Genomic DNA, 22,748 nt, shown 5'->3' with positions numbered 1-22,748 from the left:
GTGCTTGCATTTAATAATTTAACTCTTTGGTTGATATATACTATTTAACTATACATTACATAACCCAAAATTGCCCACTCGGATAAGTGATCCATGTCCTTATTTTCAATATATCCCTAAACGTTGATTGAAAATCCACCACACATTTTCTATACTATAACCTGGTGCTCTTGGAATATGCTTTAGGTAGACCTCATACATCTTAAAGTTGGGAAGTAAATATGTTTATTTTAGGGTCCATATTCACTTCGCAGTTGGCAGCATTGACGAGAGCTGCACCCATTTAAAGCCAGGAACCAGGAGCTTCTTCCAGGTCTTCTATGCTGATACAGAGGGCCAAGGACTTGAGCCATTTTCTACTCCTTTCTCAGAGCCTAGCAGAGAGCTGCATTAGAAATGGAGCAGTCAGGACTCAAATTGGCACCCATATGGGATGCTGGCACTGCTAGGCGGTGGCATTACCAACTATGCCACAGCGCCAGCCCTGCATTTTATACTTTTTGTAGACACTCCTCAAAGTTTGTGATGAATGATGGAAAGGATAGTATATTTCTTGAATTGTCCTCTTTGTGCCTTAGTTCCCAACCTATAGAGAAATTCAATGTCATTCACCATTAGAGAACTTCATTTAAGAGTGTATTGGTCCATTACTTATTACTAGTACCTTTTTAAAAAAACATGCATTTATTTTATCTGAAAGGGAGAGAGAGAGAGAGAGAGAGAGAGAGAGAGAGAGATCTTCTATTCACTGGAGCTTCTTCCAGGTCTCCCATACTGGTGCAGAGACCCAAGGCCTTGGGCCATCCTTACTACTTTCCCAGGCCATAGCAGAGACCTGGATTTGTTTTTTTTTATTTATTTATTTTTTAACTTTTATTTAATGAATATAAATTTCCAGTGTACAGCTTATGGATTACAATGGCTTCCCCCTCCCATAACTTCCCTCCCACCCGCAACCCTCCCCTCTCCCACTCCCTCTTCCCTTCCATTTGCATCAAGATTCATTTTCAATTCTCCCCATACACAGAAGATCAATTTAGTATAAAGATTTCAACAGTTTTCGGTGGCCTGAACTACAAGTCTATAGTCACAGGCATGTTCTGTAGTAGTTTTTCTAAGGTAGACAATGCCCATGAGGAAAATTATATTCTCACTTTAAAACTTTCTTTCCATTTGGTCTGAAAGGGAGGTTTTTTCTACTTACTGTATACTTCGCTGATGGCGAAGTGAATCTAGCTATGAGATTATTATTTGAGTTCTTATTTTGGCTATGCTATTGCAGAAAAATGTTAGCCATCTCTTTTATAAGGTCTAAAGATTAAATTGTGCATCCTACAGATTCCTTCATAATAGAATTAGTTTCCTACCTTGAAGAGAATAGAGAAATAAAAGAACAAGTTGGGCTTAGAATAGAGAAATGAGGGAGCAAGTCCTAGATCGCTTGCTGACAATAGCAATATCACATGAATACTTAGCAAACCGTTTCAACCATTAGATAACAACTTAAGAAAACATTTACCAGAAGGTCCAATGCCTTCTATAAATTTTAAGAATCATGTATTTGAAAACACCTCTTAAATATCTAACATGGTGTAGTTTGTTTAGCCAGTAAACTTAAGCACAACCATCTAAAATGTTTTTAGTTTCTTTCTACCAACACGTTTAAAACATACGATACACAGATTCAGGTCACACAAATTAAAATGTATCTTTGATTGATTTTAGCAGCTTAAATTTATGGACAATCTTATCTATAAGCCATTTAAAATAAAAATCTTAATAAAATTTCCCCATGTTTACATACAATATGTACACACATATAATATAGCATAATAGACCAATATAGCAATTTTAATAATAGCTTTTAAAATCTTTAACTCTTTTTGTAGATTGCCAATTGATTTGAATTGCTTTTTCTTTTTAGTAACCTCAGTTAACCATACTTTCTCTCAGTTGGTACTGTTAATACATTATTGGCTTCATCTGTTTACAGAGCCATCCCAAAGTACTGAATACAATAGAAGTGGCTGGAAAAAGTCCATAGGAACCTATAGGAGGACAGCTAAACACAGAACCAACAACGCTTTAGTTTTATGAGCAGCAGATCATATATAAATGTGGATGACAAAAGACTTTAAGTCGCCATGTTTAGATTACGGGCACTCCCTTGACTTGCATCCTCTGGTCTGCTTTAACACAAACCAGGAGGAAAAGAAAGCTCAGCATCAGAAGCAATGGGTGGCAGGCCTATTAATGGCTGATCTGTACAGTGATCTGCCCTCAAGGAGACCCAACAGGCCAGTCCACTGCAGTGGCTTTCAATGTGGTAAGCCTGGGCTTCAGCAGAAGTCAGCTTGTGAAGAGCCCTGGCAGCTCTGCCAAGAGTTGGATCACTGGAAATGGACCTGCCCTGGAGTCGAAGGATGCCCAGGTCAGAGCCACAGATCTTATTGGCTCTAAGCTGAAAAGCCCTTCACTCAGCCCAACTTCCAAAGTGACCACTGCAGCTGAGGGGATGGTCAAGTAGGGTCAGCAACATTGCAGGCAGAACTGTAAATTTCTTGTTAGAGATGCCCCCTGACTTTACCTGGCCAGCTCTCCTCCCAGGCCAGCTAAGTAATGAAAGTCAACAGAGTGCCTTCCCCTAGGAGGTTCACACCTCCCTTAGGATATACCCCATGTGAAGAGATAGATAGGTCTGGGCCTCTGAATTTACAAGGCTTAAAGCCCACCAGATTATTATCAAGCCCCTTCTATCAGGTTCTATTTGCCTCTCAATCAGAAAACTTAATTGTAGCTTAGACAGCACCTTTCTTAGGTCCTCTAATAATGACTCTGTCCTTTGTTCTAGGCCCTGTCTAGTGCACTTGGGCCTCATTCCTTTGTAATCATAACCTCTACTCTACCACCAATGGCTCTACTCCCAACCTGTGTGTACTGATGGTCCTCTTCCCCACTTCATGCTGTATAATTGTTCAAACCTGGTAAATGCCACTCTTAGGATCATTGGTTACTATCCTCACGCTGTCTTTTATGACCTTGTCTAAATATGATCAGATTCGGCAAACTTGGAAGGCTTCCATAGCCTTGGCAACTCATGACGACAGTCTATGGTGGTTACTGGCGCCATAAACTAGAGTGTCAATTTGTTGGGTCAACAACAGGAGCCACTGTGCACTTGCTCCTCATGTGGGATCTCTGTCCTTAATGTGCTGTACATTGTGATTTAATGCTATAACTAGTACTCAAACAGTATGTTTCACTTTGTGTTTCTATGTGGGTGCAAACTGTTGAAATCTTTATACTAAATTGATCTTCTGTATATAAAGAGAATTGAAAATGAATCTTGATGTGAATGGAAGGGGAGAGGGAGCGGGAGAGGGGAGGGTTGCGGGTGGGAGGGAAGTTATGGTGGGGGGAAGCCATTGTAATCCATAAGCTGTACACTGGAAATTTATATTCATTAAATAAAAGTTTAAAAAAAAAAGATTTCAACAGTTTGCACCCACATAGAAACACAAAGTGAAACATACTGTTTGAGTACTAGTTGTAGTATTAAATAAAAATGTACAGCACATTAAGGACAGAGATCCCACATGAGGAGCAAGTGCACAATGGCTCCTGTTGTTGACCCAACAAATTACACTCTAGTTTATGGCGCCAGTAACCATCCTAGGCTGTTGTCATGAGTTGCCAAGGCTATGGAAGCCTTCCATGTTTGCCGACTCTGATCATATTTAGACAAGGTCATAAAAGACAGAGTGAGGATAGTAACCAATGATCCTAAGAGTGGCATTTACCAGGTTTGAACAATTATACAGCATTAAGTGGGGAAGAGGACCATCAGTACACACAGGTTGGGAGCAGAGCCATTGGTGGTAGAGTAGAGGTTATGATTACAAAGGAATGAGGCCCAGGTGTGCTAGACAGGGTCTAGAACAAAGGACAGAGTCATTATTAGAGGAGCTAAGAAAGGTGCTGTCTAAGCTACAAGTAATTTTTCTGATTGAGAGAGCTGGATTTGAAGTGGAGCAGCTGACACTCAAACCGGTGCCCTTATGGGATGCCAATACTGCAGCTGGTAACTTTACCTGCTATGCCACCCCGCTGGTTCCTAGATACATTTTTAAAAAGCACAGGTTAGAGGGATGTTATTTAATTGATTCAAAACAGAGTTAGAAAGAATAAGTTTCTATTGATACACAGCGCATTTGGTGAACATAGTTCACATCAAATTGTTTATTTCTGAAATTATAGAAAAAAGAAACTCTAAGGATTCAATCATAAAGCAATGACAAGAGAGAGAAATTTTAAGTATCCTGATATGATCAGATAACATTGTATAACATTAAATATTACACTATACACTAAAATATATATACTTATTTTAACTACATTTTTAGTGTTTTTAAAAAGTAAGTAAAGCAAAAAATGAATGTCAAATAAATTTAGGACAACAACAAAAAATCCTGATGAGTATCTCCTATTCACTGCTTGATTCTGCAAATGGTCACAGCAGCCAGATCTGGTACAATTTGGGACATGCTCAATCAGACTTGCCCCAAATGGTAGAGTTAGAACGTACCAGGGGATTCCAATTCAATCCCATCAAGGTGGCACCTAACAATGCCATCTCACTAGTCCAAGTGATCAATTTCAGTTCACAATTGATCACATTGATAGGTCCAAGAGTCAAAGGGTTCACACAAACAAGACTAGTGTCTGCTAATACTAACTGATAGAATAAAAAAGGGAAACCATCCAATATGGGAAGTGGGATACACAGCAGACTCATAGAATAGCAGATGTCCTCAACAGCACTCTGGCCTCAGAATCAGCCCTTAAGGCATTCGGATCTGGCTCAAGAGCTCATGAGAGTATTTTAGGCATGGAAAGCCAAGACACTCCGGCAAAAAAAAAAAAAAAAAAAAAAAACCTAAATGAAGGATCTCTGCAAATGAGATCCCAGTGGAAAGAACGGGGCCATCAAAGAAGGAGGTACCTTTCTCTGAGGGGAGAAGAGAACTTCCACTTTGACTATGACCCTTTCGGAATAAGAACAAAGTCGGCAAACTCAAAAGGCTTCCATAGCCTTGGCAACTCATGACTAGAGCCTAGGGAGATTACTGACACCATAAACAAGAGTGTCAAATTGTTAAGTCAGCAACAGGAGTCACTGTGTACTTACGTCCCATGTTGTCCAATGTGAAGTAATCCTATAACTAGTACTGAAACAGTATTTTACACTTTGTGTTTCTGTGTGGGTGCAAACTGATGAAATCTTTACTTAATATATACTAAATCGATCTTCTGTACATAAAGAGAATTGAAAATGAATCTTGATGTGAATGGAATGGGAGAGGGAGCGGGAGATGGGAGGGGTGCGAGTGGGAGGGAAATTATGGGAGGGGGGAAGCCATTGTAATCCATAAACTGTACTTTGGAAATTTATATTTACTAAATAAAAGTTTTAAAAAATACAATTAAAAAAGAAAGAAACCAGGAGCCAAGAATTGAGGTGACTGTTTCTCGCCACCGCCGGAGAATTAGCCAGGCTGCCTGCAGCTTGCCTTAACCGAGGAGGGGAAAGTGCGACACCCACCACTTAGCCTTCCCCAAACCCGGGGGACAATCAGGCGCGGTGTGGAGCCCAGTCGAAGCAGGGTCTCGTTTATTTCGTGTGTAACAAAACCTTTTATAGCACAAAACTGCAGTCATTGGGGCAGGGCTAAGGACCAACCAATCACTTAAATGATCACTTTATGGGGGAATTTCTATAGGACTAGCCATATGTCTATACACTTGTTACTAGTTTTGTTACCTCCCCTGATGTTGTGTAGCCAATTTGCTTTTGAGTTCCACCCATCTTACTTCCTCTGGGCGTCATCTTCTTTGCCTCTCTCACAGGGCCCGCTGGAGAGGGGGCCGCGGGCATCATCGTTGGCAGCCTGGTCCCTCTCCGTCTGGTTCCCAACAGTCCTCTTGCTGGGGGAAGGGTGGCTGTGGCAGCCGCGAGAGCTGCTCCAGGATCCACTCCCCCTCCTCGCACGACAGCAGCCTGTTCATGGCACAGTGGCATCCTGGCGGCAGCTGTGCACACACTCCAGCCCACAGCCCCGCTCCGCCTGCAGGCTGTAGATGAGGTCCTCCTGCAGGCATTGCAGCCGGTCCTGCGCCTCCTGGAGCTAGGCGCACTCCATGTTGACCCCTCCTTGGCGCCACCCAGCCAGGGGGCCAGAGCCGCCACAGCAGCACACCCCGCAGGGTCGCTGTCCGCCATGGCGGTGGCCAGGGCCACGTGCACTGCCATCCCCGGGATACCCGCTGGCTGGCTCCGCAGGCCCTTGCTCGGCTCCGTTCTGCGCAGTTCGGGCGGGGGCACCCTGGGGCAGCTGCGCATGCAGAGCCCCCGGGCCTGGCCTGGCCTGGCCACGCCATGGCTGCACTCATGCCCTGCAAAGAACTTCATCCTAGTCTCCCACATGGGTGCAGGGGCCCAAGGACTTGGCACATCTTCTGCTGCTCTCCCAGGTACATCAGTAGGAAATTGGATTGGAAATGGAATGCTCTGATATGGGATGAAGCATTGCAAGTTGTGGCTTAACCTGCTGTGTACAACATCAGCCCATTTTTGAATTGTAAGAAGCTGCTGAACTATTTTCCAAATCAATTATGTCATTACATATCCCCATCAGCAATGTTTGAGATTTCTTGTTTCTCCACATTTTTACCAACATCTGATATTGAATATCTTCTTAATAATAGATATTTATTTTGTCTGAAATAATCTCATTGTTATTTCAGTTTTTATTCCAATAATGACTAATAGTTTTGAGCTTCTTGTATCTGGATCAGTCATTTGTATATTTGTTGACAGTTTTCATAATGAACAAGAAGTGGGTTTTTTGAAATAGTTTTCTGCAACAACTGAGAAGATTATATGGTACTACTCATTTATTATATTAACATAATATATTAAAATACTTGATTTTCTGATAAAATCAAGTATTCAGATTAAACTGGTTTCATTCTTGTAGAGAAACCTGACTTGTCACATCATAGAAATATATAAGGATGGCCTTGCTTTCAAAGACGGTTTTGCTAATTTGTGTCTTCCATTGTTTTTCTGAGTCATTCCAACTAAAGATCTTATTTTATTTTTATTAAAAAACAAACTTTTTTCAATTCACTGATCTTTCTCCAAGAAATTATAATATTTGCATACATTTTACCATTCCTTTTGTTTTGTTTTAGTTTGCCCGTCTTTTTCAAATTATGTAAACCTAAAATATGATTTTAATCATTCTTTCTAATATATATAGATAGTTCAGATCTATAAATTTCCATCTATACTGTTTTAGCTACATTTCAAATATCTTGAAATGGTGTGAGTATGATAGATATGCATCTATAGTTGTTTTATTGTATATTTCATTTACATTTTATTCATTGTCTCTCTAGCTACTTTAGAAATATGTTGTTCAATTTCCAAATATTTAGATTCCTCAAAATGTTCTGCCATTGATGGTTATTTTAATTGTTAGATTTGGAGAATATGTATACCATATATTTTTAGTTCCTTTAGGTTTGAGACTCATTTTTTGGAGTGTTCATTTGTTGCTAAATCGTCAACAGCAGAGTTGTACAAGTGCCTGATTGACGCTTGGCGAGATGTGAGGTTGCGTGTCTCCTTGCCCCTTTTCCCCTAGGTTAGTCACTTGTTTCCTCCATTCTCATGCTAAGATTATGTAAATATGATTAATAATGTAGTAATACCAATGCCCAAGTCTGGGAGCCCAATTGTAGTTTCTTAAGGACCTACATCAACAAGGTGCTTCCTAACACAGTTGAAAAGCGTTTATTGAGGCTGATGCTATGGCGTAATGGGTAAAGCCTCTGCCTGCAGTGCCAGCATCCCACATGGGCACCAGTTCAAGTCCCGGCTGCTCCAATTCTGATCCAGCTCTCTGCTATGGCCTGGGAAAGCATGGAAGATGCCCTAAGTCCTTGGGCCCCTATACATGCATGGGAGACCTGGAGGAATCTCCTGGCTCCTGTCTTTGGATTGGCCCAGCTCCAGCCATTACAACCTTTTTGGGGAGTGGAGCAGAGGATGGAAGACCTCTCTCACTCTCTGTCTCTCCTCTCTGTAGCTCTACCTTTCAAATAAATATTAATTTTTAGACCTTGTGTAAATATGATCAGAGTAGGCGAACTTGGAAGGTTTCCATAGCCTTGGCAACAAATGACAAGAGCCTAGGGAGATTTCTGACGCCATAAACAAGAGTGTCAATTTGTTAAGTCAACAACAGGAGTCACTGTGCACTTACTCCTCATGTAGGATCTCTGTCCTTAATGTGCTGTACATTGTGATTTAATGCTATAACTAGTACTCAAACAGTATTTTTCACTCTGTGTTTCTATGTGGGTGCAAACTGTTGAAATCTTTACTTAATGTATACTAAACTGATATTCTGTATATAAAGATAATTGAAAATGAATCTTGATGTGAATGGAAGGGGAGAGAGAGCCGAAAAGGGGAGGGTTGCGGGTGGGAGGGAAGTTATGGTGGGGGGAAGCCATTGTTATCCATAAGCTTTACTTTGGAAATTTATATTCATTAAATAAAAGTTTAAAAAAAGTACTTAGTTTATATGTCACTAAATAATGTGAATTTTGCTTTGTGTGTCAAATTATAAAAATAAAAACATAAAAGCCATATAAAATGTTTGATAACCATGTCATTGACATTATTATATTAAAATAACTAACTTTAACATAGTAATACATAAATATTTATTTTGATTGCATAACAAATAGTGAATTGCAGATAAAATAATATTTCTCAATGTTGTGATAAAACAGAAATAAGTTTTCTTCCTTCTTTCCTTCCTTCCTTGCTTCCTTCCTTCCTTCCTTCCAATCCCCCTTTTCCTGTTTCTTTTATGTGTAATCTTTTATAGGTCCATTCTGTGAGGACTCAGTCAAACCTTATGATTCTTGGTCTTGTTGGAAAGGGGGAATTTGCCAAAATAGCACATCTTCTTGCATCTTTGAGTACCCAGAAGAATTTCTCAATCAAAACTGTGAATTTGATAGCAGTGAGTGTTCATCAATAGCAACTTGGAATGGCACTAATTGCATCAATTTATCAAATGTAAGTCTGAATTCAATATAGAAATGAGTGCTTTTTAACACTAAAATTACAGATAAAGTTCTAATTGAAATATAATTTTCAAACTTTGAAAATAGAAAATCTAATCTATTAAATTTTCTTTTGATAAAAATGTCAATTTTAACACACTGTTCAGTTTAATTTTTTTGTCCTTCTACCCTTATTACTCTTGATAACTATTAAATTTGAAAATATAATTTTGTAGATAAATGATTTAGAAGATCACGCATTTTGACACTTCCACAATTACTATGTACAACCTTAGGAAATTTCTATACCTAGTTCCTCTAGTTTGTCATAGGTGTTATTTGATTGGATTATATCAGGAAGAAACAAATCATGTATATTAATTGTTTGAGCTTTTGACATTTATATTATGTAATAAATATTATGTTTATGATGAAGACAATAATTATGCTGATGAAGAAAAAGAGCAAAGGCAATAAGGACAAGATTGGGAAGACGTGTACTACTAGAATGTATTTAGATTGAAGCTGAAAATAAGATACAAGTCCATTAAATTTAATTTTTATTTTTACCCACCCATGTATGGAATTAGTGCTTGCTCCAGCTTTCTAAATTCTATGTGTTGCTACCTGAATATCTGTGGATTCAAAGATTTATTACTTTTCAGGGTTTATTTTTATTTTTTGAAAGATAGAGTTACAGAGAAGGAGAGACAGGGAAGTCTTCCATCTGCTGGTCCACTCCCCAAATAATTGCAACAGCCAGAACTGTGCCAGTCCAAAGCCAGGAGCCAGGAGTTATGCATGCAGGGTCCAAGCACTTGGGCCTCCCCTGTTGATTTCCCAGGAGTAGTAGCAGGGAGGTTGATTGGAAATGGAGCAGTCAGCTCTCAAATTGGTGCCTGTATGCAATGCTGGCCTTGTAGGAGGCAGCCCAACTCACTATGCCACAATGCCAGCCCCAAGAATTATTTTTTATTATCATATATTGTTTGTTCAGCTAACTTTGTTAGAAAGCTCTTCACAGTCTTTCATAAAACTGTATTCAGAAAGTTTCTGAGGTTGGAGTTAATTTTGAAGATTTCTTTATTCATGTGTTTGATGATCAATGTTGGCTGTCTGCAGGGCCATTAGCTGGGGTGATCCACCTGAATTTTAAACAGGACTCCTCCATATGACCTGGCCTTCCTCATAGCAAGTATTCCAAGATAATTTGATAGATGATTTATAAGGCTTGCTTTGGAAATCATGGGCTTGCTTCTATTCTAGGGGGAAGAGATATAGTCCCCCAATCTCAAATAGAAGATTATTGATTACACGTGGTATGAAGGGTATTTGAGATGGGAGATACGTCTATGTCATTTTGGAAAACAGAATCTTCAACATTGATGCTTAGAGAACTTCTAGTACATTCTCTACTTTTTAAAAAATTAATTAGAATATGTATATATGTGTGTATTTTTATGTGGCACAGCATATTTTACATACATATAGTATAAACCAATCTTGCCAGGCAATCAGTCTTTTCCTTTCCTTATTTCTCTTCATGTTTGGAACCTACCAGCCCCTTTCTCCCAGTTTTCTATCCATGCACTCTCACTTTCATTGCAATACTTTTTACAATAGCCGAGATGTGAAATCAATCTAAGTGCCCATCTATAGATGAAGGGATAAAGAAAATGTGGTGTATATACATAAAGGGCTCTTCAGCCAGGAAAAGAAAAGATTCCTGAAATTTGCAGAAAAATATATAGAATTAGAGATAATTAGTTTAAAAATAAGCCAGACACAGTAAGATATATACTTCATGTCCCCTGTCATACGAAGAAATTATAAAATAATAACCAATATGGACTTAACAATAGTGAATACTAGAGGCTGACAGGTGTGAGGGAAAGACAATGGGATAAGGAGAACCAAAATCCAGTTGGAAAGAGGTAATGGCTACTTCTGTTGTGCAACACAGTGGGAGTGGCTGAAGTTCTACATCTTCCTGATCATTTTCACCACTCTCCAGGTAAGAACTCATTTGTTGTTATTGAAATATCCATAAACCTTCGTAAAAGTAATCTTCAATTTTTCACAGGATGTTATGTGCATCTGTTCACCAATGTTGACAGGCAAATTTTGCAAGATAATTGAAATGCCACATGAGTCATTTCCTGAGAAGAATAATATCACATGTTCAACACATGAGGAAGATTGTCATTGCAGGTATGATTTCCTAAGTGCATATTTTAACACAAAGTATATGGATTTTAGAGTCATGTTCTGTTTGAAGTTTGACATTTAATGGTATTAATAATTTATTTCAAGAAAAATAGAAACCTTTACCCATGTTATTATTGTGATATTAATTAATTATTGTGATATTTTAAATCAATATTTAAATTCTGTGATTGGGAATTGTGATTCAGTGGGTACATCACTGCTTGGGATGCATGCATCCCATTGCAGTGTTCCTGGGACAGAGTCCTGCCTTTGCTCTGATCCTTTATCCCATTAATATGTACTCTGTAACGTAGCAGATAATGGCACAAATACATAGGTGACTGCTACTCAGGCAGAGACTGAGGAGATCCTAGCTCCTGACTTTGGCCTATGAGATATTGCCAGCATGTAAGAAGTGAAGCAGCAGATAGAACAACTCTCTCTCTCTCTCTTTCTCTCTCTATTTCTCTCTCTCACTCTCTCTCTCTCTACATATATATATATATGCATATACACATATATATGTAAATATAACTTAAAAATTATACAATCTAAATTATAAAAGTAAATATAAATTAACTACTCAAAAAAATTCTCAAACACAATTCAGGCATAAAGTTATACACTATTTTGCTTGTACTCACAATGAAAATTTTAAGATAAAATTTTAAGATTAATATTGACTAAAAGGAAAGGAGAAATATGAATCTTTACAGTATTATATCTATTATCCTTATGACATTAAAATATTTTGAAAGGATGGAATACCCATTTCTTTCTTTCCCATAATTCACAGACTCAGCTGATAATTTTCCATTAGGGTCTTTATGCGGACTTTCAGGAAATACTGCTTTCTTTAAGTACAAATTTGTCAAAAGTTACTCATTTGTAAATGGAAGAAGTGACCCAGATATTTTGGGCATATAATTTTACTCAGTTTTAAGTACTCTTATAGATATTTTCTCACACCATTAAGAAATAAAATTTGTACTCTTCACACTTGCTTGGCTTTTCTCTGGCTGGTTAGCATAAGTTCTGATGGGCATTATTTAAGCACAGTAAATAGCCTCACAATTTTAGAGTCTTCATAAAACCAGAAAAGGTAAAACCTGAGATACAGGCTAGCTTTAACATACACTGCAAAGAAACTTGCAATATGCAAGTTCATCAATTTCAAAGGGTTCTAAATTCAACCAGGAAACATAATAACTTTTGAAATGTGAATGTTCAAAAGAATGAAGAGAAACCTACTCACTGTAACAATATATTGGAAAATCTAATCAATCTGGTCACATTTATACATTGGATTAATCACCAGTGAATATAATTTTCATTCATTTAATGATATTACCTTTATAATCTGCATTTCTTGTGCCTAAAAGTGCTAACAGCTTTGTTAATCTATTTTAAAATAATCAATTAAAATATTGATAATATTATACAAATATGAGTAAATGTAAAGTTATATTGTTGATTATATTTATTTATATTTAAATAAAAAAACTTTTTTTAGATGCTTGATTTTAACATTATTTTGGTTGTCAAAGAGGCTTTGTAAAGAAATATAACATGAAGGGAAAGGCTGAATAACTACAAGCATTCTTGCCATAACTCAGTTCATTGCTTTGCTGTTATTTAAAGAACTTAATTTTAAAATAATGAAGTTTGAGGGCCGGCGCCGTGGCTCACTTGGTTAATCCTCCATCTGTGGCACTGGCATCCCATATGGGTGCTGGGTTCTAGTCCCGGTTGCTCCTCTTCCAGTGCACTCTCTGCTGTGGCTCAGGAGGGCAGTGGAGGATGGCCCAGGTGCTTGGGCCCCTGCACCCACATGGGAGACCAGGAGGAAGCACCTGGCACCTGGCTTCGGGCCAGCGCAGCACCAGCCATGGCAGCCATTTGGGGAGTGAACCAAGGGAAGGAAGACCTTTCTCTCTGTCTCTCTCTCTCTCACTGTCTATAACTCTACCTGTCAAATTAAAAAAAAAAAAAATGAAGTTTGAACTGAAATGCCTTGCTAGTATGTTTTATCTAGGATGGCAAACTTAATTGCAGAAATTCAAGTTAAATTTTCCTAGGAAGAATGAAATCTATCTAGTTTCTATGTTAGTTGTAACAATTTTGAGTAAACGTATTAATGCAATGTGTAACAGCCACTATGCGTGGTCTAATATCATCTACAAACAGTAAACATTTTTAATTCACAGGGCCATCCAGGACCAAAATGAAAACTATTTTATCCTATTTTGGTTGAAACTGAATGATAAATAGAAGGCAAAATATGGAAACAACAGGATTGTGAAAACAAAACTGCTCTAACTAGGCAGAAATAACACATGGTATAGTTAGAGTGATAAGTGAAGAAACAGATCCTTAGAAATCAATGAGGGCAGTAAACAATTGGAGCCCAAATGCAGAATTTCCAGTCCTAAACCCTCTGTCCTCAAATCTATCACTAAAATTCAAAAGCAAAAACAAAGGCTAACTCTGACTTAGATGGAATCATGGGGATATAATCAGGATAAATTAATAAGTTATGAAGTTGAAACAATGACAGAAAATTAGTCTTGAAATCCATTATTTTTTTCTCATGAAGAATGAAGAAAATCAATGAAAATAATAACAACAATAAAAGCACTTGACTTAAAAATGTTCACATTAAAACTTATCCTTGTTTTCTAATTTACAAGTTATGTATTTTCAGTTTTAATTCTAAAGCTTAAGTTAACTTAGAACTATCCGATGGGTTAGTTGAGCAGCTGGTTCAATGCTTGTACTTTGTCCGTGTCATTTCTAAGTTAGCAGGTCTGGAGTGGGGATTGTACAAGTGCAAGTCCAGCAGATTGTCATGTAAAACTGAAGGTGTTGTTCTGGAGACCAAACTTGGAGAATTACTGGTCAAGTTGAGGCTCATTCAAATAGCATCAACAATCTGTTTATACCTTTGCTTCCTCCTTTTATCTTCCTTCACTCGGGCATTTACTCTTCTTTTCTAAATCTGAGATGAAAAAAAGTGTTGAATTCTAGGAATCCAATGAAGAGAGAAGAATAGAGTGATGATGATGGTATGAGCAGCCCTGGTGAATGTATGGTGTAGATATAAACTCTTACGGTTAGATGAGAAAGGAGTATGGCATGTTTACTCCCTCAGAGAGATCAGATGGTGAACATGACCTTGGGTAGTCCAGGAAACTTTGAGGAATGCCTCAGTTGGTCTTGTTATAGTTGGAATAATAATTTCAAAATTAAGTGGACTTTGACAGCTACAAAATGAAATAAATTCCACAAGGAATACTTGAAGACTTTCTCCTATTGGTCAAAGTAAGTCAGCTACGATTCTGAAAGAAAACAATTTTTTTTACTCAAACAGTAATTTAAGAGAGTAGTTACAAGACTAGTGAACATGGGGAGGATCACAGGAAACTAACAAGGGATGACTGATTATTCTTTTTTTTTTTTTTTTTTTTTTTTTTTGACAGGCAGAGTGGACAGTGAGAGAGAGAGACAGAGAGAAAGGTCTTCCTTTTTGCCGTTGGTTCAGCCTCCAATGGCCGCCGCGGTAGCGCACTGCGGCCGGCGCACCGCGCTGTTCCGATGGCAGGAGCCAGGTGTTTATCCTGGTCTCCCATGGGGTGCAGAGCCCAAATACTTGGGCTATCCTCCACTGCACTCCCTGGCCACAGCAGAGAGCTGGCCTGGAAGAGGGGCAACCGGGACAGGATCGGTGCCCCGACCGGGACTAGAACCCAGTGTGCCGGCGCCGCAAGGCAGAGGATTAGCCTGTTGAGCCACGGCGCCGGCCATGGGATGACTGATTATTCTGCTTTTACAAAGGATCTGGAGACAATTCCCTTCCATGTTCTGAGAGACAACTTTCCCAGAAGCTTTCCCATTGTAATTGGAACTCTTCTGCAGCTGTAGGAAAAAAAAAATAATAATAAAAAGATAAATTTCTTCCCTTAAGAAACGTACATTCTAGTTCGCAGATATTATTTTAAAGAATTATCCAGACTCCTTTTTAAAGGATAGTCTGCTGTTTTATGATTCAAAGGGAAGAAGCAGAGAGATCAGCTTGGAAGATACTATGATCACTATTTAGCATAAGGATGATGGTGACTGATGCTGTCACGGAGTTACTGGTGATTATGTTAAGGATATGTGGTCTGTTCTAAACAAGATTCAATGTCTTATTAAAAGATTCAATATGAGGCAAGAGATAAAAAAATGCAAGTATAAATCTAAGGTTGCTTATTCAATTGGAAGGTTATGAGCAAACCTTAAGTGGCTTGTAAAATAATAGGTAACATCAGGAAATCTATGTGAAAAGAATGAGAAGAATAGAATCAATAAATCAATGTTAGACATAAAAGGGAAGATATACTAATATAGCCTAGTGGAGATACTGAGATAGGCATCTAAATCTGAGGATATTCCAAAAGAATGCTTTGTATTATTACCTCATAATATTTGTTTTATAAATTTAACATTACAAAACATAAAATAAATTCATGGAAAATGTAAAACACAAGCTTATTTTGTTCCAAAACTTCTTAAAAATGCATGCATATTTTTATCATAGTACAGAACTTCCATAATCTTTTTTAAAGATCCCTCATATCCAACTGGAAATATTAAGGTAGGCATTCAAGTATGTCTCAATTTTAGAGATATGTGAACTACATATATTCCTTGGAAGCCAGTGACATAGATAATGTCTTTTCATAACAAAGAAACCAAATAAATAGATTATATCAGAATAAGCCTATAAAAAGAGGTGAGATGTTTTTAAACTGAGACCTTGGAAAATTTTATATTTAAGTTAACTAAGTGCCTGGAATATGAAACCAAAAGGTAAGAACCAGTGAGTTGAGTATCAACAATACAGAGTATCAACAGTGAAGCTGCAACATAGTTTGAGAATATTAAGGCAGTGCTAGACTGTCTCAAAATATGTGTTTAGGTCTAGTTTGGGAAAAAAAGTGATAATTGATCTTTGCTATTGGCAACTGGAGGTAATGGTTTCCATGAAAAAAGCAGCTTGACAGAATGGTAAGGGAAAATTGATTAGAATGGGAAGACATGTACTTTTCCTGTAAAAGGCAGCAACCAGATAGAGTAATGGACTGGTAGCTGAAATACATCCAAAATAGGTCATTTTTTAAATAGTAATAAATCTGAATAAGGCATAATGCATGCACAGGGATGTTGGCTTAGCTAGATTTGCAGAGATTAAATCAATTCTGTTAGGATGAAGAATAATATATTTGTACCAATCTAGGTTGGTTTGAATATGTCATTATTGACTCATTTTGAAATCAGAAGATACACTCCATTTCTAATTAAAAAAAAAAGAAATGGATTGATATGAGGAGGTGTAAAATAGCTATACAGATGAATGTGAGGGAAATTTAGTATGACTAATGTATAGCAATAAAATTATCCTGAAATTAGTGAACATTAATGTAAAATAACTTTAGTATAGAGTAATGTATGTTATGCTCAAACCCTGTGTAGTTTTCTTAAAGAAACAGGGTGTTGAATTAAACTAAGGCTAGGACTTGACCAGATTAAAACAGTGGAGGAAAAGGAATAAGTGATTTAAGAATGTATGTAAAAGGTAGTAATAGATTATATTCTTATAATTGCTTCTATGAAGTACATTGAATCTTTTTCTGTATATTAATCTCATATTTAAATAAGAAAGTATCAGATGGTAATAAAAATTTTAAAAAGTTGAAGAAGCAAAAGAAATCGACCTTATAAAATAATCCAGGTAGAGCAGAAAGAATGTGATGGAAATGAGAGGTATTAAAGTCTTTTATGGTCCATGAATTATAGAATTAAAGAATTGCTGGAGTATAGAAGAACTTGAGGAGGAAAACTAAGGAGAAAAAAATAGATACTTGAAATTAAGATCATGGGTTTCACGTTATCAAATAGACATAGTAACTCATGATGGTAGTGTGTAGAATACTAGAGTGGGAGAAGGTTATGTTAGGGTAAAGACAGATTTTTCAACTGAGATACTATTATTTGAGAAGAATATTGTAAATATTGTAAATCAATCACCTGGGTATATATTGAAATACCTAAGTAAGATATTCAAGTTATCTCCCTGCATTGACAATTGTGATAATGAAAATTTGAAATAAGTCCTGCCATTGGTGCAACATGATGAACCTTGAGGGCATTATGCTAAGGAAAATAAATCAGATGGAAACAAATAGTGTGGGTGTTGTGAAGAGTTCACAAAGCTCAAAGGATAGTCTTTGGATATTCCTTCAAAGAGAGTGAGAGGAATTGCAGGACTATGTGTCCCACAGGTGGCCAGTTCTAAGGCACTGTAGGACACAACTCCAGTGAAGCATTCTAGGTCTATTTATCACCTTTTGGGTGGAAGTGCAGGAGTAGGGAAAGGAAAGACTTTCTGACCTGAAATACAGGGTTCTTATTTCTTCACTATACACTAGAGCTGGAAGTGTTTGTATCCTAATACCACATGCCAGCTATGAAGGCTACCATAAATTATACTACTGTTTTGCACACTCATATATATACATTTATTTAATCTAGTATTTCCTCAATGTAATGACTCCACTAATTTCTATATATCAAAATAATCACATTGTGAACATTTAGAAAGAAATTAAGAAACATAAACCAGGATATAAATTTTCTTTAAAAGATTTATTTATTTATTTGAAAGTCAGAGTTACACAGAGAGAGAAGGAGAGGCAGAGAGAGAGAGAGAGAGAGAGAGGTCTTGCATCCGCTGGTTCACTTGTCAACTGGCCGCAATTCCGGAGCTGAGCCGATCCTAAGCCAAAAGCCAGGAGCTTCTTCTGGGTCTTCCTCGCAGGTGCAGTGGCCCAAGGAATTTGGCCATCTTCTACTGCTTTCCCAGGCCATACAAGAGAGCAGGATTGTAAGTGGAGCAGCAAGGACTTGAACTGGTACCCATAATAGGATGCTGGCACTGCAGGCAGTGGCTTTACCTGCTCAGCCACAAAACCAACCCCAGATATAAATTTTAATACAATTAACTGGTATCATTCTTGTATAATTTTTCAACTCTGAAAATAAATTTTAAACAAAATTTTTGAGAGTGATCATTTTGAAAATGATATAAACTTGATTTTGGAAAATACAAATGCTATGCTTTTAACAATCAGGAATGTTATGATACAGAGATTTTTTCTGTTTTAAACCTTCCCTTTCAGCCACTCAAATTCTAAGGCCTTTCATTGTATAATGATGTTTCATTTTCATTTCTCAGCTTATTGTTTTTTGCTGTTTCCTACTCATTGAGCGGCAGTTATTATAATTTGCACTCCTGAAGTGTCAATTCAATGAATTAACATATCCTTTCTTTCCTTTCTCAAGTCAGTTTCATCACTTCATTGGGCTGTGATAAGTCTCACCATGGCAGCTATAGGTAGAGTTAGGGTTTTCAGTTTATGTGACATTAAAGCTAATTAAGTATGCACTGTGACTTTGAAATAGAACACTAGATCCTCAGAAATGCATAACTCAACATATTTTCCTTCAGTGAATGATGAAGCTCTATTTTCACATGGATTTTGAAAATAGCAGTCACATATTTAGATCAGGAATGTATTAACTATTGGAACACGTCCACTTGATCACTCAATAATTCTCAACAAACAGAAAATCTTCATTTATTGGAGTTAATTATTTTAAAGCCTAGACTGCAAGATTTTTCTTCACGTGAAATCAATATACCATTTTATAAGGTCAATGTTCCCTTTTGAATAAATCATTCTGAAACTTAACACAAATAAGTTTATTATCATTTAAATTTTGGAATGTCTCATTTCAGTTTTGATTACAAACTATATTATAATGAAAAGTATCTAGAACATAGTTGACATACTCATCAGGAGTACCTTCTGCTACTATTAAAATTATTTCATGTTTTCAGGGACTATTACAGATGACCGATGTCTTCTAATCTGGTTCCCTAGGTGCCTTATATTGAGAACACATCTTTCCATCAGTATAACCTTTCCTCCATTAGTCCTGGACTTATTAGTGTTCCTGAAAATAATAAATAACAAAACACAGCAGAATTTAGTACAGACATGCACATGCATGTTGAATTACCAGCAAGCAATCACTAAGTCTTCTAGGGCCCATGTGATTAAGGAAACCTTAGTTGTGTCCTGCACAACTTCTCGTGTCTCCTGATACCAACACCCTCTACTGTGCTCTCTGGATCTCATTTTGTCATCAGCAAGTTTTCCAACATCCACAATATCTTTTCTATTTTTTTTTTCTGACAAATGTGAGGACAGTTCTTCTTCTAGCCCTTTAGTTGTCACGGTTCATTCTTCCACAACCTGTGACCTACATGCAAAGCAGTATATAGATAATCTTGCCTTTGTTGCCATGAGCAGAATAGATTTCATTCTATTTCTGCAAACCATGGTCATTTTAACACATGCCACCAGTTTTAGCATTCTCTATGGAAATATTTCTTGAAGTTTTTGAGATCCATCTTGGAAATCTGCTCTCCTTGATTGTATAAATTCATGGAGGATCATTGTTACTGATTTACTTCTCTTCCTTACCACAGTCATACCCTATAATCCATATTGATCTGTAACTGCATATTCACACATACCCAATTTAAATGTCTCCACGGTTCACCACTTCATGAATTTCAAGCTCATTAACTTATTAAAGGTCAGAGTTTTGCAGTTCTTTTAAAAACCAATAGGCACCTCCAATCATTTTACTGTACTGATTCTGTTCTGTTCAACTCTTTTTTTTTTTATTAAACTTTTATTTAATGAATATAAATTTCCAAAGTATAGCTTATGGGTTACAATGGCTTCCCCCCTCCCATAACTTCCCTCCCACCCGCAACCCTCCCCTTTCCCGCTCCCTTTCCCCTTCCATTCATGTAAAGATTCATTTTTAATTCTCTTTGTATACAGAAGATCAGTTTAGTATATATTAGGTAAAGATTTCAACATTTTGCCCATATAGCAACATAAAGTGAAAAAACTACCATTGGATTACTAATTATAGCATTAAATAGCAATGTACAGCACTCTTAATGTAGGTCTTCATTTTCCTTTGTAAAATACACTGTGTATCCACTCACCTTTATATTCCTTCTCTCCCTTATTATCTGTTTTATTGACTTGAAAACACCAAGGCTGTTTAATTCTGTATCCCACCAGTTAAGCCTTTGCCTGCTCTCATAAATATCTAATATAGCATTTCAATGTATTCTAAATTAATGATCAATTTTAGAGCCCTGGACAAGCATGTTTTTCTGCTAATGATCTTTTAGCCTTGTCTTTGATTTCTCTTTACCATTCTCTTTCAACCCACTTCTTGTCCATCAGCAAACTCTTGAAATATCCCCACATATGCAGCAATTTTATGTCCTTAATATATATCATGGATATGAATGTTTTGTCAAGCCAACATAAATTCTTATCCAGAACATGTTCATAGCCTTATACTGGACCTTCCTCTTTTGACCCTTCATTCAAGTGTATGTAGAATAGCATGTGAAAGCTAATATACGGCTAATATTTTCCCAGAGTTTTGAATGAGGTGAAGAGACATACAGCTATATAGAGGAAGGGTGCTCATAGAATAGAGAGTACTCTATGCAAATTTTCTAGCCAAGTTAAGCTATGATAATGAACCTAGTGTAACTGATTTGGAGAAATCAAGGGGAATTAGTAAAAATGAAAATAGATGGGAAACCAAAAATATTGGTACATTTAGATCAGGCATACTATCTTAAGGTTTTTGATTTTTACTCCTATAAAATGAGAAGTATAGTAATGTTGCTGTCAAATGAGTTACACTGTTTGGTTTGTGTCTTAAGATTATAGTTTGGCCATCAAAGAAGGAGGTACCCTTCTCCGAAGGGAGGAGAGAACCTCCACTTTGACTATGACCCTATCGGAATAAGATCAAAGTCAGCGAACCCTAAAGGCTTCCATAGCCCTGGCAACTCATGACTAGAGCCTAGGGAGATTACTGATACCATGAACAGGAGTGTCAAATTGTTAAATCAGCAACAGGAGTCACTGTGTACTTACACCCCATGTGGGATCTGTCCCTAATGTGTCGTCTAAAGCCAAGTGATGCTATAACTAGTACTGAAACAGTATTTTTATACTATGTGTTTCTGTGTGGGCACAAACTGATGAGGTCTTTACTAATTATATACCGAATTGATCTTCTGTACATAAAGAGAATTGGAAATGAAAAAAAAAAAAAAAACAACCTGGTGTTAAAATGGAAATGGCATAGAAAATTAATTAATTTGAAAAAAAGATTATGTAGGATCTCTGTCTTTAATGTGCTGTACATTGCTATTTAATGCTATAATTAGTAATCCAATGGTAGTTTATTCACTTTACGTTGCTATGGGGACAAAATGTTGAAATCTTTACCTAATATATACTAAACTGATCTTCTGTATATAAAGAGAATTGAAAATGAATCTTTACATGAATGGAAGGGGAGAGGGAGCAGGAAAGGGGAGGGTTGCGGGCGGGAGGGAAGTTATGGGAGGGGGGAAGCCATTGTAACCCACAAGCTATACTTTGGAAATTTATATTCATTAAATAAAAGTTTAATAAAAAAAAAGATTATAGTTTGGGGGCCAGTGCTGTGGTGTAGTGGGTAAAGCTGCCACCTGCAGTGCTGGCATCCTATATAGGCACTGGTTCAAATCCCAGCTGCTCCACTTCCAATCCAGCTCTCTCCTATGACCTGGGAAAGCAGTAGAAGATGGCCCAAGTCCTTGGGCCCCTACACCCACGTGGAAGACCCAAAAGAAGTTCCTGGCTCCTGGCTTCAGATGGGCACAGCACCAGCCGTTGCAGCCAACTGAGGTGTGAACCAGTGGATGGAAGTTATCTCTCTCCTTCTCTTTCTGTGTAACTCTGACTTTCAAATAAATAAATAAATCTACATATTGAAAGGCTTCTGTTAGAAAGATATTATGGTAATCTAAGTAGGAGAAGACTAGTATTACTGCCTTGGGTTAGAATTGCAGACAAGAATGGTAAGAAGATATTGGACTATGGATTTTTTTTTTTTAATTTTTATTTACTTGAGAGGCAGAACCACAGAGAGAAATAGAGAGAGACAGAGAGAAAGGTCCTCCATCCCCTGGTTCACTCCCCAAATGGCTGCAACCACCAGAACTAGGCCAATCCTAAGCCTGAGCCAGGAGCTTCTTTTGGGTCTCCCACTCAAGGTATAAGTACTGGGGCCATCCTCTACCACTTTCCCAGGCCACAAGCTGAGAGCTGGATCAGAAGAGAAGTGGTTGGGACATGAAGCGCCCTCATGGAATACCAATGCTGCAGGCAGAGGCCTAGCCCACCGTGCCATTT

The 22,748-nt window shown here is 37.5% G+C and overlaps 1 protein-coding gene across 1 annotated transcript in view; it reads left to right on the top strand.

Moving 5' to 3' along the window:
• Positions 1-22,748, top strand: part of EYS (eyes shut homolog) — a 1,789,541-nt gene that overhangs the window by 76,732 nt on the left and 1,690,061 nt on the right. Inside the window, 2 exon segments of the mRNA XM_062187220.1 lie at positions 8,964-9,157; positions 11,228-11,355. Coding sequence (XP_062043204.1) covers positions 8,964-9,157; positions 11,228-11,355 — 322 coding nt within the window.

The sequence above is a fragment of the Lepus europaeus genome, chromosome 3 (genome assembly GCF_033115175.1).
Source record: "Lepus europaeus isolate LE1 chromosome 3, mLepTim1.pri, whole genome shotgun sequence".
In the NCBI taxonomy this organism is placed as follows: Eukaryota; Metazoa; Chordata; class Mammalia; order Lagomorpha; family Leporidae; genus Lepus; species Lepus europaeus.
Note: the sequence above shows the minus strand (reverse complement) of the source record. Positions and strands in the feature narration are given on the sequence as shown.